Raw genomic sequence first — 16,038 nt, forward strand, 5'->3', positions numbered from 1 at the left:
TATCTGTCTCTAGCTGGTATGATCCCTCTCTTCTGGCCCTAACAGAGAATTTGCATTCTGCCTGTCTCAGAAATAACTTGTTGAGAGTTTGTTCCAGCCACAGCAGCAACTCTGTCAGCCTTGGGAGTTGTTCTGTGGTCTGACCCAGAGGTCAGAGGCCCATGGAGGTGTTCAGTGACATGGCTCCATACCTGCAATACCTGTGTTTGTTCTTGAGGCTTCCACCTGCAAACAGGCTTGACACTTCAAGTCCTTTAGCCTAGAAAATACAGATCCTAATTCCTTTCCTGCAGGTTATGACTAAGCACTGTGTATGTGTGTGGTGTTGGTAATCTAACCTACACAATCTCTAAGCACAGCAATTGCCTTCAACCTTAGAAAGAGCAGCTCCTGGTGGTCAACCAATACCACAGCTGTTTATCAAAAGCCACTGTCCATTACCTGGAGATCTAAGGACACTTACTTGAAGATACTAGCTGTTTTCTGGAGGAAATCCACCTCCTGCTTGTCAGAGTCTGAGCTCATGCACTGTTCAATCAACTGAAGCAGGGGCTCAATGATATCAAACACCAAGGGGTTCTCTGCTTGCTTAACCAGGAACACATCAATCAGATCCAACACCTGCAAACACAGTTATCCATGTGAGGAGTAGGGCAGACAGGGAAACAAGATGGATTTACCCAGAGCACCTACCAGTAGGAGCAGCTGGAGAGGGCTGAAGAAAATTATTTACAGTTGAGATCTGTACACATTCTGGTATCATTTCTACTGTTAAGGCATAGGAAACTGAAAATTAAAATTTGAAACTGAAGATTGAGAGTTGTCTGTTGGTTCCAACTCTATTTTGTGCAGTGACACCATTTAGAAAGAACAGTTAAAAGAATCAGTGTCACCTGGCACAGGTCCCTGTTAGCAGCACTGACTGACAGATCTCACTCCTGCAAGCCCCCCTGAATTACAGACAGTGCACCAGCAGAAAATCAGCCTTTTTATAGAACAGCATCTACAGAAAGGGAAATGCAGTAGAGCCACTGGCTCACTTCACTATTCAGCTTGGCTAACTGACTCCTGACTCCCATTTTTGTCTGGGAGCAGCTGGAGCTGTCCCTGGGTGCTGGAATGTCCCAGAAGGTCCATGCTGACACCAGGCGGCCTGACCTCAGCATTACAGTCACAACCAACCAGGGGGTTTAGTAAAAACCCCAATTTTACTGGCAAGAAAAGCTCATGTTGCAAAATGACCCGAAAATGGCACTTTATGCATTCAGGAATACAAGGGTTGTCCTGGGAGATCTTTGGGTTCCCCCAGGTAGCTGGGGGAAAGGATCTTATCAATTTAAGCATTTCAGATCAGCAAATGAAAACCATGATGCCCTTTGTGACAGCAAAATCCTGGTTTTCAAACAGGCCTGTGAAGCCCCAATCACTGAGCCCAACAGTGCTGTGCCAGGTGCTGCACAAAGCCAGAACAATCCAGTCCCAGCTTCCAGGGGCTCATGACATAGGAGAATGTCCAAGCTGTTCAGTGTTAGGTAGCTCACAGCATGCAGAGGCTTCAACTGACATGCAGAAGTCTTCACACAAACTTCACACACTGATGGCAGAGGTCTTCACACAAACACTTCTCTCCCACCTTAGCCTTGAAATCCCTCCTCAGGATCTTCTCTTTCCGCGTTCTGTCCTTCTCATCTTTCTTCGCCTGGATCCGTTTCTGCTGCTCAGCAAAAAGGGCTGAGATGTTCTTGTCAAGAGCCATCATGGCCTCATCATCCAGCTCTTCATCACTCTTATCTTCTTCCTTTTGATTTTGGGAGAGAAAACCGAACACATCAACTCATACACTTCAAAAGGACAGTGGGGAGGGAGCTAGAGCCAAGACCAGACTCAAGTAGGGGTGTAGCTAACCCAGAATAATACTGTAGGGAGGGAACACAGATGCTCAGACCCATGAGAAATCTCACTTACATCTCCCATCAGGTAATCTGGCTGCACAGCACTAACATGTAGAGAGAATCAGGAGAGGAAAGAGGCTGAGGTTTTGACCTGACTCCCTCTGTGCTGTTGGGCCTTCAGTAAAGAGGTTCATATGTTGCTATGTCTGCAGCCTTTATTGGGATCATTAAATCAAACTCTATCACTGCTACAGTAAGTCTCCAGAGTGGCCTTCAGGGAACACTCCTCCACACAGGCCAGCCAACACACGTAACAGTACCTCAGTGCTTTAGCTCTCATCAATCTCATTTATTACAGGCAGGAGCACAAGCTGTGTCAGGCTAGACTGAACAAGCTAAAGTGCTCAAGATATATGAACAATAAATAAAAGGACAAGTGACTTATTCCCACAGCTCACCTAAGACCATGAGTGTTTCAAGTGCCATACAAAGATGGATGCAAGGGTTGAGACTGCATGAGTTCAGGCAGGATGAGGGTTACTAGATCATCTCTCACCACCCCAACCTCCTGGTATCTGTACCAAGGTAGGCAGTGAAAACATACCAAAGCATTCCCTCCTTGGAGAACTTTCATCAGCTGACTGCGAAAATTATCATCAACTTCTTCACCCTCCTCATCTTCACTGTCAGTGTTGTCTTCATCCGAGGAGTCCTCGCTTCCTTCTTCATCCTAAGGAAGGAAAGCTCATCTCCTGAGCCTACCACACAAGCCCAACTCAATTCTCAGAAATAAAACCTCAACCCTCCCCTTCCCTCCTGCCTTCCTTCTAGCCCTCAGATCCAAGTAGAGACACTCAGATAATGGGGTACCAGGTCTCCACAAGAGCTAAAAGTGGAATATAATACAGACTTCTCTGTCCCATTAAATAAGCATCAAAGAGAAGCTTCCAAGGAACAGCTCCCATCTGACCCTCCTCTCTGCTGATGCCTGTAATGCTTCATGACTTGAATATCTACAGTCCTCAAAACGTGAGATCTGGAATCCAGCTGGCTGTGCAGCACAGCCACGATTCTGTGTGTGGCTGCAGAAAGGCCAGGCCTGTGCTCCTTTCAGGATGCAGCAATTTCTTCTCAGAAAGGCATCTGTTCAACCAGCCACACCTACAGCTGCAGGCCAAGAGACTCGAGCATGCACTTCCAACAAGGCTTTTGTGTGTGGAACCTTCTAAATAAACCTTAATAGAGTGACAGCAATTTTCCTCAAGTAGAGAAATTATGTTCATCTATTAACACAGCTCAGGAGAACCATTAAATATTGAGGATATGAGGAGTGTTTGTCACTGGCAATGGCACAATTACCGTGTCCTGGGCAGATTTGGTCTTTTTGTTTGATTCTTCCATCACAACGACTGCACTTTCTTCATTTTGCTCTTGGTTAGGGTCAAAAACCTACAAAAAAAAGGGATTTGCATTTTTTGTTTTGTTTTTAACCATTTCCTGTGTACAACAGACGGAAAATTCAGCACAGTAAACCAGCTGAATAATGGAATTTTAAGTAAGGGCATTCAATTTCTGCTAATTAACATGCCAAGTTCTTTCTGTAAATAACAAAAAAGGTGGAGAAAACTGAAGATGCTGGTGGCATCACACACCTTGGTTTGTTAGAAATGAAGTATTAGGTTCATCACAAAGTACCTGACAGCCCATTTTAGCAAGCCACATATTATTTCCTCAGTAGGCATGACCTTTCTTAGTGGTATGACCAATTCAGATTTTTACTGTTACTTATTTCTAGGACCTCTACAAAAAAAGCACCTTTCTAGAAAAAAGAAATGTTACCATTTATACTCACATATAAAATTTACTAGTTATATAAACTGACCCAGGAATTTCTTCAGCCTAAAACTATCAAATAATACAGCTTGAATTAGCAGATCTCAGGCTCCTGTAAAAAAAACAACCAAACTCCTCCCCCACAAAAACAAAAAATAGCCTAAACACTCTCTAAATTACAGCTCAAATTCAGTAGCACACATCATCGGACAGTTCCTAAATTAAGTAGACTTTAAATTAAACCCAAAATTGAGACATGCTTGTACATACATCTGTTAGGGGCAAAACAGGCAAACAGCACAAGGCCCTGCTAGTGCCTCACTTACATCCAGGATGAGCTGCAAGCCCTTCTTGGTCAGGCTGGGGCAAATCCACACAAAGACACTCTTGGAAATCCGACGTAAGAGGAGGCTGGGCTGGGCAAGGAGGGAGAGAAGGATTTCCACCATCACCTCAACCCATCCTGGCTCTGAGCTGTCTGCACAGGAACAAACAAACAATGACAGGAAGAGGCATTGGTATAGCAGTAAGAAACTACAGAAAAATTACCAAGGAATAAAAATTAAAATTGTCCTTCTAGCTGACTCTGAAAAGTACCACTCAGCAACACAGAGCAGAAGGCAGGGAGGAAGAAACCACAGGGAGAAACATGTTTGAAATGGCCTTTTGACCACTGCAAAGGCTTACCAGGTAACAAAAGCTACTATTTATTAAATCATTACTTAGATTAGCAGTTCTGCAAGTTGCCTGGCACGTACTTGGTCACATTAAAGCAGCTGGTCAGCAAAAGTATGTGCATTTTATAGTGTTTCCAGTGAAATCACAGCAGCCCATGAAAAGTGATGGCATTTGAAATTCATCCTTTAGTCCAAAAGTTTGGGAATCCTGCTCTACAACCAACCAAACCACCAAAGAATTACAGAATTACAGCTTTTATTTTCACAGTGTCCTCAAATAGATTTACACAGATTTCAGGAGAACAAGACCACAGTCGGAGAGGAAATCAAAAGATCAAGCCAAGTTTTTTCCTGGTCAGGTCCCAACCTAGAGGTCCACAGGCCCTAAACAAGGATCAGCCTCCATCTCCAAACATGCTGTGTTTACAGAGAGGACACATTTAGCTTGCTCAGAACTCAAGCTAAGAAGGAAACCTGTTTGATGCCTGCTGGGTGTTTGAGCCCACAGCTCTGCCAGGCAGACACCACCAGGTGACCACCAGGCACTGGCCCACCCAGAACAGTGCCTCAAGGAGAATGAACTCCCTTGGAGTGCTCACCCAAACAAGGGCAGCTGTGCTCAGCTCAGCTCAAGCTCAGCTCTCCTTCCCAAGGCACACAGGAACACAACCCACTGACAGTGCACACAGAGAGCTGGAGCACAAGACTTAGAGTGGAAAGAGAATGAAGGGATTCTCCTGGGGGTAAGTGCATCAAGCCAGAACCAATGCAGAGTGCTTCACTAACAATCCCACTCCCTTTCTTTCTGTAGGGAGGACTCACCAGCCTTCTTCTTCTTGGCTTCTTTGCTGAATGCCTTCTCTGTGCAGTTCAGAAGGTCACCCAGAACCTCCACTGTTTCAGACTGATTCTGTTTGATCACAAGCAGACAGGAAACAGGCTCAGAACTCTCCACTACCAACAACAACAGAAGGAACATGCTCCAAATCTAAGGACCCTCTAAACAGGTACAAATATTACAATCAACAACTACAACTTTTTTGCAAAAAAAATCCATGGAATTAAGTAAAAATTGCTCCAGTCAGCAGCAAATCAAGGGCAGAACTAATAGTCAGGCCAAGCTTTGCCCACTATGTGTCTACAGACAGTGTAAGTTGCCTGTTTTCAGAAGCCAGAGGTTCTGAAAGGCTGTATCTCTGAACACAGAGGAACTCCCCATCTTGGTGTTCAGAAAGCCCAGCTATCAGGCTATTTTATGCTACAGAAATAGTCATCAGAGATCTTACCTTGAAAAGATGAATGGCTATTGAAAGCAGAAGTTGTTGAAAAGCACCAACTTTGGCACTGTCTGATTTGTTTTCCTTTTTCTGCAGATTCTTCACAGACTGAAGTGTTCTGAAAAAAGAAACCTCTCTGAGTTTTCACAACTACAACAGCAAATCATCTTGTATGACCAGACTAAAAACATGACCAAAACTACAGTACTGTTTTGTGTACTTAACATTTCATCTATTGGCATTGGATACTCTTTTAGTACACAATCTTAACCCAATAATAGTATCTGACTGAATGTGGGTTATAAAAAAACTGCACTTGTGCACAGACTACATTCCTACTACCACAGGCAAGGCTAGACCTTAATGGGGAATCAAAAAGACTCTCAGAAAGGAGTCATTGAGAAGTCTGTACAGGCATTTTTAAGAGAAAAGATAAGCAGATGGTTACAATCATGTGTGGGAGAAGGACCATAGAAAAAATCACATAGTTAACACACAGAAGGAAGAGGAAGAAAGGAATGGGGTGAAAAGAAACAGAAAGATACTCTGAAACCCAGTCAGGTGCAGGATACTCAAAGGGAACAAAACCAACTGGCACTGCCTGTGAAATGGCTGTGCTGCAGCAAGCAGAACATCACGAGGCAAAGAGAACGTAACATCTCTTTTACTGTCCCAAAGAGAAACCAAGACCAGGGCTCCCACCTTTCTCACTTCACCAACCCAGCATCCAGTTTCCCAAGCATCTCACCTCTCCCAGATATCCCTCTGTTCCTTGGTAAAAGGTTTCACAGCTTTGACATGCTCAGTGGAGAGCAGCTTGTTGGCATACTCCACAAGGAGAAAGATCCACAGCTTCCCATCTGCAGTCACACCATGGACGTGTTTCTCTCTCAAGGCTGCAGCCTTTGCTGTATCCCCCAAAACAGGCAGGGTGTTTAATGTCTGAAGTAACCTGCAAAGAAAGACAGCCACCATGTTATTGTCAGAGGAACCAAATGGCTTCCTCCTACTTACTAACATAATACCCACCAGCAAAGCACTCTCATCCCAGAGCTCTGGTCACTCACTGCAGCCCAGACTGACAGTGCCCAACTTTCAACCCACACATCCAGCCAAGATAGTAGTCAAAAGCTCATTACCTTGGTGGTCCCAAGCCATCCAGTGCTCTTAAGGACACTATTAATCTCAGTTGCTTCTCACTCTGTGTCCCACCATGTCCCCTGTTTTCCTTCTACTGAGGTTTGGCAATCATCTAAAAGCATCTATTACCAATCTATCTTCCTTAGCACAGGAAGGGCTGTGGAGTCACCAGCACCTCGCACACAGAGTGGCCAGAAATCCACCAGCACAACCCCAGCACCTCCCTCTTGGGTTCTTCCCCTTCCAGTTTGCAATAGAGGCAATGGAAATACTATGGGGAAAAGCAGTATGAGCTCAACTCCACACCTGCCATATCATCTCACATATACTCATCATCCCATATATACTCATTTGTCATGGACAAAACACAATCTTTGAAAAATCCATCTCTATAAAAAAAGCCATTTCCTGGTGCTAGAGTCACAGAAATGTACCAATAGCAGCCTAGCATTCCAAACCTCCTGCCCTGCCATTCACAAGCTCATCTTATCCTCAGGAAAAAAGAGACATTTCCAAGCTTAAAGCATGCAATCAAACCCTTACCCAAAGAAGTAGTTTTCTGTCTCTGTATGATCCCGTTCATTCAGGGGCTCTGATGGAAGGACACTGGCTTCAGCTACCTGGGAATTCTTCTTCTTAGCAACAAAGAAAGCATGGAAGAAGCAAAACCTAGAACAGACAGAAAGAGGAACAGAATGAAAACCCAGATTGGTCATAACAAAGCAAAATCAGCCCATGCATGCAAACCAAACAGCTCCACATTCAAGGAGGTCCAAGCACTGAAAAAAGCACTATTTACAATGAGACTGTTCTCTCAAGATACACAGGGTAAAGAAGAGAAAAAGATGCTCAGGACTTCACAAAACTGAAGCACCAACACTTAAGGCCACAAAACACAATACTAAGACTGGCAGATGTGGGTCATACTCTACAAGGCACTTTAGTGACAGATAAATACTTATTAAGACCTGATGTTAAAAATAGTCTCTTCAAGCAGTTTAGGCAAGCAGGAATGGAAAATTTATTGAAAATAAATGGGGCTAATGTGATTTTAAATGCCAACTACTTAGGACACAGGTTAGTCCAATTATGCAGAAGGTATTTTGAAAACAAAACCTAGTCTCTCCTAGATGATTTGTTATGGAGCATTTCCACTACTGGATTTGCCTAGTGTCATGGGGACAGCTTATCTGCAATACTGCTGTTGAGCTACACATGTGTCTTTACATCAGTCTCACCTGGCAATGTCCATCACAAGGCTCTCTTCTTTTCTGGTGGCACTTTCAATGATGCTAACCAGTCTGTGCATGATCCATCTTCTCAATCGAGCAATCTTCTGTTGTGCTCTTTGAATAAGAAGGTGGGCACAGTCAGCAGTTTGAACACTAACCCAACATAAATACACTGCACAATCCACTGCATCAAGAGGTGACTTACAGATATTTAGAGGCTTTACACTAAAACTGGCAAAGTTACGTAGTAACAAAGCAATAGGTACAAAAGAAGAGATATAATCTTCTCAAGTTTGCTTTTTACTATGCAAAAGGTGATCTATTTATCCCACAGAGAGTCTGCAGATGAGCAAAAAGCACTTCAAGAACTGCAGCAGTCAGTAGAGTGAGGTTTATAGGTGCCAGGTAACACATTACCTGGCCTGAATGCCAGCCTCTCTAACACACAAATAAAAGGGAGGCACATTTCCTAGAAAGACCTGAGAAGTGAAAGAGGAAACCACCAGACATATTCTCCAAAGCAATTGGCAGGACTAGAAGAGAAAAGGCTCTTTTGGTGATCCAGTCTGCTTTGGGCAGGCTGGCTGGTTCTCAATATGCTTGCAGAATTTGCAGAATTGAATTTCATCCCAGTGAAAGAGTCAGATGCTGGGGCTAAACTTTCTGAGACAGAGGAAATAAACAATTGTCAACCCAAGGGAAGCAGCAAATGCTGAGAGGAAGGTGCAGCACCCAGGTACTCACACGTCTGCGTTTTGCCGGTTCTGTTTCTGCCGGTTACTGGAGAAGTCTAAACAACAGTCCAGGTCTGGCCTGAGGAACATGTCTTTGAGCCAGCAGATGTATTTTTGCAAGGCCACTGCCTGCAGGTGTCTGACTACCCTGGAAGCACTCAGCAACACTGGCCTGCCCTGATTGGTAAGGGTAGAGAAGCCCATCATCACAGCCAGCTGCCTCTCTGGGTCATCGCAGCCACTCAGAAATGTATCTATATATCCCTCCATTTCTGCAGCAAACTTAAATCCCTGGGGAGACTGAAAAACATGGTCACAGAAGCAGGTCAGCAACTTCACACTCAGACTGAATGGATCTGTAAATAAAAATCATAAAATCACAGAATGGCCTGGGTTGGAAGGGACCTCTCAAGTGAATCAGGTTTCTTTACTCCCTTGTTGATTAAAAAAGTGGAATCAGGAAGAAAACTGCCAGTAAATATCAGACTCCAGCTTTGTCTAGCTCCATCTCCAACAATCACCAGAATCTCATAAGGATGTACAAGGTAACAGCATTTACTTCTCGAAACAAACAGCCTATGTCAAGAAACAAAAGAAAACAAACCCCAAAACCAGAATCAAATTCAAATAAAGATCTTTTCTATTCTCTCATTATCAACAACATTAGCAGCTTCTTCTATTTAACCTCATTGTTTTCAGGGATTTCTGACAGGAACCAAATAAAAAAAAATGTGAAGCACATGGAAGATCACAGCCTAATTTACTGTGCAACAAGCACAAAAAAGTAAGAAATAGGGAAACTATTAAGCCAGTGGATAGATCCTGGAGAAAGCTGGTCCATTTAGGGAGGCACCATGGTATGCAGTATTTGCAGAGCAAACCCACACACTTGTAGCTGCTCTGATACAAAAAGATCACACAGACCTATCTCCCAAGATACAACAACTATTTCTGGGCACACGTGAGGAGGTTTGGGATTGTGTTACCACAAAAAGCCAAGCTAAAAGCCAGTTCTATCAGTACTCCCTTTTTACTTTTCCTCTGTTTATTGCAGGTTTGTGTTGTTTGCTGGCTTCCCAGTAGGGAAAGAGGAAGAGGAGCTCCAAAATCCAATCCCAAATAATTTTTGTGCTAAAACCTCAGATGTGCTTATTGAAAAAAGCACTAACAAACAAAAGCACGAGTTGTCCCTTTTTGCCTTTGTCTTCCAATGTTCATGCAACACCCAGCACAATGATAAACAAAAAGGAGCTTCTGGACACACAAAAGCAATGGGACTGTTAAAGGACAACACATGACACTGTCAATTTGCTGAGGGCTGCCCTTCCTCTGCCTCCCCATCAGTAGAGCTTTCTTGGCAGCAGCATTGAAAGCAGGTGAGACAGTGCTGAACAGTTTCCACACCCTTAAAATAGGCAATGACAATCAAACACAGGCTATACTCAGTCCACTGCAACCAGTGGTCATACAATAACCTTGCTTTTAGTAAGAGTTCAATGTCTAAAATTACATCAACTTTTTTTATACAAGATGATTTGAAACTAGAAGTGGGGCAGAGACTTCCTTGTGCCTTTAGCTTGTTCCAAGACCTACCTGAGTCGCTACCACGTGTTCTCCATAATGCAGCATCACCTTCCCTTTGAGAACCAGCTGCAGCTGCTCCAGGGACAGCAAGGGGAGAGCACTGCCCAGCAATCGGTAGCACATGTAACTGAGTGGGAACAAAGAACATTCCCTCAGGCTAAAGCACAGCAGCAAACCCACACACAGGGCTAAGACAGAGAGGAAGTGCTGGGGCAGGGTACAGGAGCATGCAGGGAGATGAAGTCAAAGCCTCTGGGTCAAGAAACAGAAGGGTAACATGGGAAACCACAAAGAGTGTATGGTAAAACAAACCTGACAGGTCCTGATTTCTCCTTCAATAGCCCATTCTCCACAACTTCATTCCAGAACAATTCAAAGGCATCTTCCTTCAGTGCAACTTGTAGCAAATCAAACACTACACTGGGCAATTTCTTGTCTTCCTTCTCAGACTTGGCAGCACTTTTCAGAAGCTCTACAAGTCTAGAAGAAGAAATAAAATAATGTGAGAGATCTGACCTGAAAGGGAATTGCTGAAGGCCAGATCATCCTGCTGAAAGACACAGAACATTTCTGTGAACTGCAGGCTGTGCCCCCTGGGAGAAATGACACAACTATAACTTGGGAACCTGCAGAACAATTAACACCTAACCCTTAGCAGCACCTGCAGTAGCAAATACAAGCAGGAATCAGAATCACAACCACATTTCTCTCACTCCTAGCCAAGAGAAAAATAATGTTCATTTAAACCTCCTTATTTAAGAACTTACCTGGAAACATTTTCCTTATTTACAACAGTAGATGAGCCAAACAGCTTCTTCAGCTTTTTAGGTTTCAGAACACCAGGGAATTTCTGCATACCCACAAGCAAAAGGTGCAGGTTCTCTGGAGATGTGAAGGCTGAAGAGAGGTCACCTTGCAAGATGTCAAACAGGACCTCCTCAAACACAGCTTCAGGTACCTAGACAGGAACGAGGGTGAGAGCATGTAAGAAATAGCTGAGGGCATTTTACTAACTTGCAGTGAAGTAAGCACATTAAAGTATCTGCACTGGAGGACATTTTACTAAAAGCCTGCAGTGTTCTGGAAACTCTAGAAATAGTCTTTATGGTGACACAATGAAAAATAAATAATGGATGTGTCCATGACTGCCAGACAGTCGCAGGTGCTGAACCATGGGGAGTAGGAGAGGATGCTGTCATCAGACAGCAATTCTGGTCAACTGACTCCAGCTGCAATTGTTCTCTTGCTGTCTGACTGCTCTGCCTGTACAGCCAGGCAACCCAGGGCCAAGGAAACTCTCTATTTTTATTTAACACTGCTAGTCTTCATGTCTACAAATAATATCCATTTACAAAAAGGAAATAAACTCTATTCTTTTACTACATACTCAGAGCTCTTTACTCCTTGTCCCTACATAATTTCATTCCCAACGGCCCAAAGTTCAACCTTAGGCCCAGGTTTGCTGCATAAAAAGGTGGTTTGCTGTTCAGAGTTTTCAGCATACATCTGTCCAAAGGAGCACATAATCCAAGCAAGTGAAATGGGAAACAACAGGCTGTGGGATTGTCCACAATGAAGTCAAACCAAGCTAAAGCAGAGCACCTCTCCCAGAACACAAGCATCTGCCCACAGGCAATATAGGGACAGCTCCCACAGTCCACACTCACTCTTCCACACCCCCTATAACTTCCAGCTATGAACAAACTAAAGGAAAATCTGACCCCAAAGGCAAAGCCTCTCTTCCCCCTGGCCCACAAGCCCCAAGCCCCACGCTGTGCCTGTACCTCAGAGGTGATGTCAATGAGAGTTTTGCGTGGGAGATCTCTGAGGTGTGTTTGGTGATTTGTCAGCTGCTGCAGAAGCTGGATGCTCTCCAGCAGAGCTTTCCGGTCCTACAAAGGAAAGATAAGCCAAAAGCAGAGGACATACATCAGAAATTCAGCTGAAGGCTCAGCTGATAATCCACTCTTTAGATGCTTATGCCTACTCGTAATAAGAAACACAATTTTGTTTCTTGATTGGTCACTCAGCTTTTTCCAAAAACGTGTTTTCCAGCCAGATATGACAACAGATCCCCTCCCTCCAGGAGAGGTAGAAGCCTCCTGCACTATTTGACACAGTTCCTACACTCTACTCAGGAACAGACTTTAAAAAGGCACAAAGAGTCCATGGATGGCACAACAGAAATGAACTGAACTTGATGCTTCAAGTGCCACTGCACTGATTAGCCAGTGGTCCAGCCTTTCTCTGTCAATCCTCTTTCCACATCAGAAGCCCCAGGAGCAGAACTGCCACACCTGACAGCAGTGTTACCTTCACAAGCCGCCCAGACTGGAACAGAGCCATCACTCCAAAAAAGTTCCCAAAAGCAGCATTTCTCACAAGTTTCTGAAAGGGAAAAAAAAAAAGGAAAATAGGTAAAAATCTACTTTCCTGAGAGGCTAGAGCTCACACACAGCTACACAATCAGTGGAGCAAGATGGCAGGAAAATCCTGCCTTGAACCCCATCCCACCATGGGAAGAGAGCATACTGAAAAGCAACCCCCTGCACAATGTTTAAGAACTGTCCTAACATACCTCTTCATCACAGTGACAAATCTCAGCTAAAACAGGGTTAGATTACAATGTCAACTTCCAATTTCTAGAAATATTTGTTACTTCATTATAGTCACCTGCTTTAACACAAACCCCAAAACTACACTATACACCAAGACTTCAAAGAATAGAGAACAATTCATTTAAGGTAGCAGTTGGCAAATGTTGCCATGAGCTGACTTACTTTTTTCACTTTTTCCAGATTGTGTTTTTCTTTTATCTGTTCCAAAATGCTGCACAGTGGAATTTCCTCAAAAGCCTGCAAAACCTGAGGAGAGAGATGGAGTAGCTGTTTGCAGTTCTTCCATTTCATGACATTATCCTGGGCTAAGCTAAAATAGAGCTGAAGAGTTGTTCAGCACAGTACCAGATGTGTTGCTTTATCAGGCCAGAATAGAGACAACCAGATCAGTAAAGATGTCTAGAACAGGAAGTAGGCTGAGAGAGCTGGGGTTGTGCAGCTTGGAGAAGGCTCCAGGGAGAGCTCAGAGCTTCTCCCACTGCCTAAAGAGGCTCCAAGAGAGCTGCAGAGGGGCTCTGGAGTCCCAGAGTGCCAGGACAAGGAGGAATGACTCCACATTAACAGAAGGCAAATTTAGGTTAGATATTAAGAAGAAATCATTCCCTGTGAGGGTGGGGAGGCCCTGGCACAGATTGCCCAGAGAAGCTGTGGCTGCCCCATCCCTGGAAATGTTCAAGGCCAGGCTGGATGGGACTTGGAGCAATCTGGTCTAGAGTAAGGGCAGGTATCCCACATCAACCAACCAAGACCAAGAGCAAAACAGTTTTAAGCAGCAGTAATAGTACTAAATGCAGAATAATTGAAAACTTGGTCAAAATCTGTAAATCAAGGATGGTCCTTGAAGCAGGACTGAATACTGTAATATGAATGTGATATTGGTATATTTCGTAACTTTGTAAGTTTCTAAAGAAGAGTAGCACCATTTAAAATTATGGTTATTGTGAGAGCCTTCCCTCCCATATGCACAGAAGGGAATCCTCCAGCCTTGCACAGAGAGCAAAAGTGACCCCGAGCACGGACAGAGGCTGCCGACGGTTCTGATCCGCGCTGGGAAGCACTGACCTGCGCCAAGGCCAAGCTGAAGGCAGGGCGGGCGGCCTCGCGGGTGGCTCCCAGTCCCTCCACCAGCCGCTTCAGGGTGTACTTGAGTTCATCATCCTGCAAGAGAGACCGAGCTGGGAGGTGTCCGGGCTGCTCCGAGCGCGGCCCGGCTGCCAGACCCCCGCGCCCGGCCCGTGCCCCGTCCGCACTGCCGCGTTCCCCCGGGGAGCGGAGGGATGAGCCGTGTGAGGAGCTCTGCACTGCCCGCCCGCACCCTCCGGCCCCCGCCTCACCTTCTTGCCCTCCCGCAGGTGCCGCAGGAGGCTCTCAGTGGCCGCCAGCCGCACCTCCTGCTCCGGCTTAGCGATGTCCCAGAAGAAGTCGAGGAAGGCGCGGCCCTGCCGCAGCACCCCGCGGGGGTCGGTCACCGCCGCGCCGCCGCCCCGCGGCTCCGTCTGCTCTCCCAGCTCCATCCCCGCCATGCCGCCACCGCTGCCGCACGTGGGGCCGCCCGCCCGCTCCGCCTCTTCCGGGGCAGCGCGGCCGCCGCGGGACGGGCTCGGCCGCCGTGTGAGCCGCTCTCCTCAGTCCCCCCGACACCTGAGGCCCGCTCCTCTCATGGCCGTGCCTCAGCTCCTCACGGCCCTTCAGCCCCGTTCTCTCAGCTGCTCCCGGCCCTTCAGCGCCTCGTGGCCGTTCAGCCCTGCTCCTCTCGGCGTCCCCCACCCCTTCAGCCCGCTCCCCTCATCGCCTCATGACCTTTCAGCCCGCTCCCCCCAGCGCCTCCCGGCCCCTCAGACCCTGCTCCCCTCATGGCCGCCCTTCCCAGCCCTGTCCCCTCAGACCCCGCTCCCCTCATGGCCGCCCTTCCCACCCTTGTCCCCTCAGACCCCACTCCCCTCATGGCCGCCCTTCCCACCCTTGTCCCCTCAGACCCCGCTCCCCTCATGGCCGCCCTTTCCACCCTTGTCCCCTCAGACCCCGCTCCCCTCATGGCCGCCTTTCCCACCCTTGTCCCCTCAGACCCCGCTCCCCTCATGGCTGCCCTTTCCACCCCGCTCCCTCAAGCCCTCATCCCACAAATTCGGATTGCTTTCCCGGTGTGCCGCAAGCCAGTCGTGACACACTCGGCGGACACATTGATGGGTTATTTCAGAGTTGCGCGAGCCGTGGTGCTCCGTGGTGTTCCACAAATCCAGCACACCCCACCGGGCTTTTCACACCATTGTTTACACTCAGTTCAGAGTTAACTAACTTTCCAAGTACTGCCCATATATCAGGATTGATTAGTAATTTACAAGTTGCATAACCTCAGCTAACTTGTAGAAGTTGCCCACATGCTAAGGGGAAGGGTCTTCACAGAGTCTTTAGAATTATAATGAACATAGAACATAGCTATAGGATACATGCACCTTGAGTCTTCTCCTAAATTAGCAAAGTATACACAGATGCACACCAAAATCCGAATTTACTACATCCTTAATGCTCATTAGTTCCAGGATGTCCTTGAGTAAGTGGTGCTGGCTGCTGCCTGCCCCACGGCTTGCATCTCCTTCTTGCTGAAAGCATGCAAAGATCTTACATTAAAGAACATTACTACTTAAGATAATCTTGACATATTCCACATTTTACAACACCCCGCTCCCCTCAGTGCCACGTTCCCTCCCTGGCCCCCAGCCCTGCTCCTCCGCAGGACTCAATCCTCCTCCTCTGCCCTGCCCCAGGGGCTCCCGGGCTTCTCTCACCCAGCTCGTGTCCCTGGAGGGAGGCGGCGATCCAGGATCCGGGCTGGATCCTGTCCCCGCAGGGCTGGACCGGGACAGAGGGGCAAAGCCTGCGGAGTGAGCCGGGATCGGCAGCGCAGGGTCAGGGACACGAGGCGTGGGCACTGTTGGTTAGCGTATGAGAATCCGTGGTGTGGTTTTATTAGAAAACATTAAATTATGGGCTGGTAAAAGGAGACAAATCAGCTGGTACAACTGGTATTTTTTAAGGACACTGTGAAGCTCT

The 16,038-nt window shown here is 46.3% G+C and overlaps 1 protein-coding gene across 1 annotated transcript in view; it reads right to left on the reverse strand.

Moving 5' to 3' along the window:
* Positions 1 to 14,551, reverse strand: part of MYBBP1A (MYB binding protein 1a) — a 54,463-nt gene extending 39,912 nt beyond the window's left edge. Inside the window, exons 1-19 of the mRNA XM_054647002.2 lie at positions 14,322 to 14,551; positions 14,050 to 14,145; positions 13,150 to 13,233; positions 12,683 to 12,757; positions 12,154 to 12,261; positions 11,137 to 11,327; positions 10,682 to 10,849; positions 10,379 to 10,496; positions 8,796 to 9,085; positions 8,058 to 8,165; positions 7,363 to 7,488; positions 6,428 to 6,631; positions 5,689 to 5,797; positions 5,225 to 5,312; positions 4,052 to 4,203; positions 3,252 to 3,341; positions 2,497 to 2,622; positions 1,634 to 1,798; positions 464 to 621 (exon numbers count right to left, since the gene is read on the reverse strand). Of these exons, the coding sequence (XP_054502977.2) occupies positions 464 to 621; positions 1,634 to 1,798; positions 2,497 to 2,622; positions 3,252 to 3,341; positions 4,052 to 4,203; positions 5,225 to 5,312; positions 5,689 to 5,797; positions 6,428 to 6,631; positions 7,363 to 7,488; positions 8,058 to 8,165; positions 8,796 to 9,085; positions 10,379 to 10,496; positions 10,682 to 10,849; positions 11,137 to 11,327; positions 12,154 to 12,261; positions 12,683 to 12,757; positions 13,150 to 13,233; positions 14,050 to 14,145; positions 14,322 to 14,510 (2,645 nt within the window). The 5' untranslated portion in view covers positions 14,511 to 14,551. The remainder of the gene's footprint in view (positions 1 to 463; positions 622 to 1,633; positions 1,799 to 2,496; positions 2,623 to 3,251; positions 3,342 to 4,051; positions 4,204 to 5,224; positions 5,313 to 5,688; positions 5,798 to 6,427; positions 6,632 to 7,362; positions 7,489 to 8,057; positions 8,166 to 8,795; positions 9,086 to 10,378; positions 10,497 to 10,681; positions 10,850 to 11,136; positions 11,328 to 12,153; positions 12,262 to 12,682; positions 12,758 to 13,149; positions 13,234 to 14,049; positions 14,146 to 14,321) is intronic.
* Between the last annotated feature and the right edge of the window lie 1,487 nt (positions 14,552 to 16,038).

Source organism: Agelaius phoeniceus, chromosome 20 (assembly GCF_051311805.1).
Source record: "Agelaius phoeniceus isolate bAgePho1 chromosome 20, bAgePho1.hap1, whole genome shotgun sequence".
Classification (NCBI taxonomy): domain Eukaryota; kingdom Metazoa; phylum Chordata; class Aves; order Passeriformes; family Icteridae; genus Agelaius; species Agelaius phoeniceus.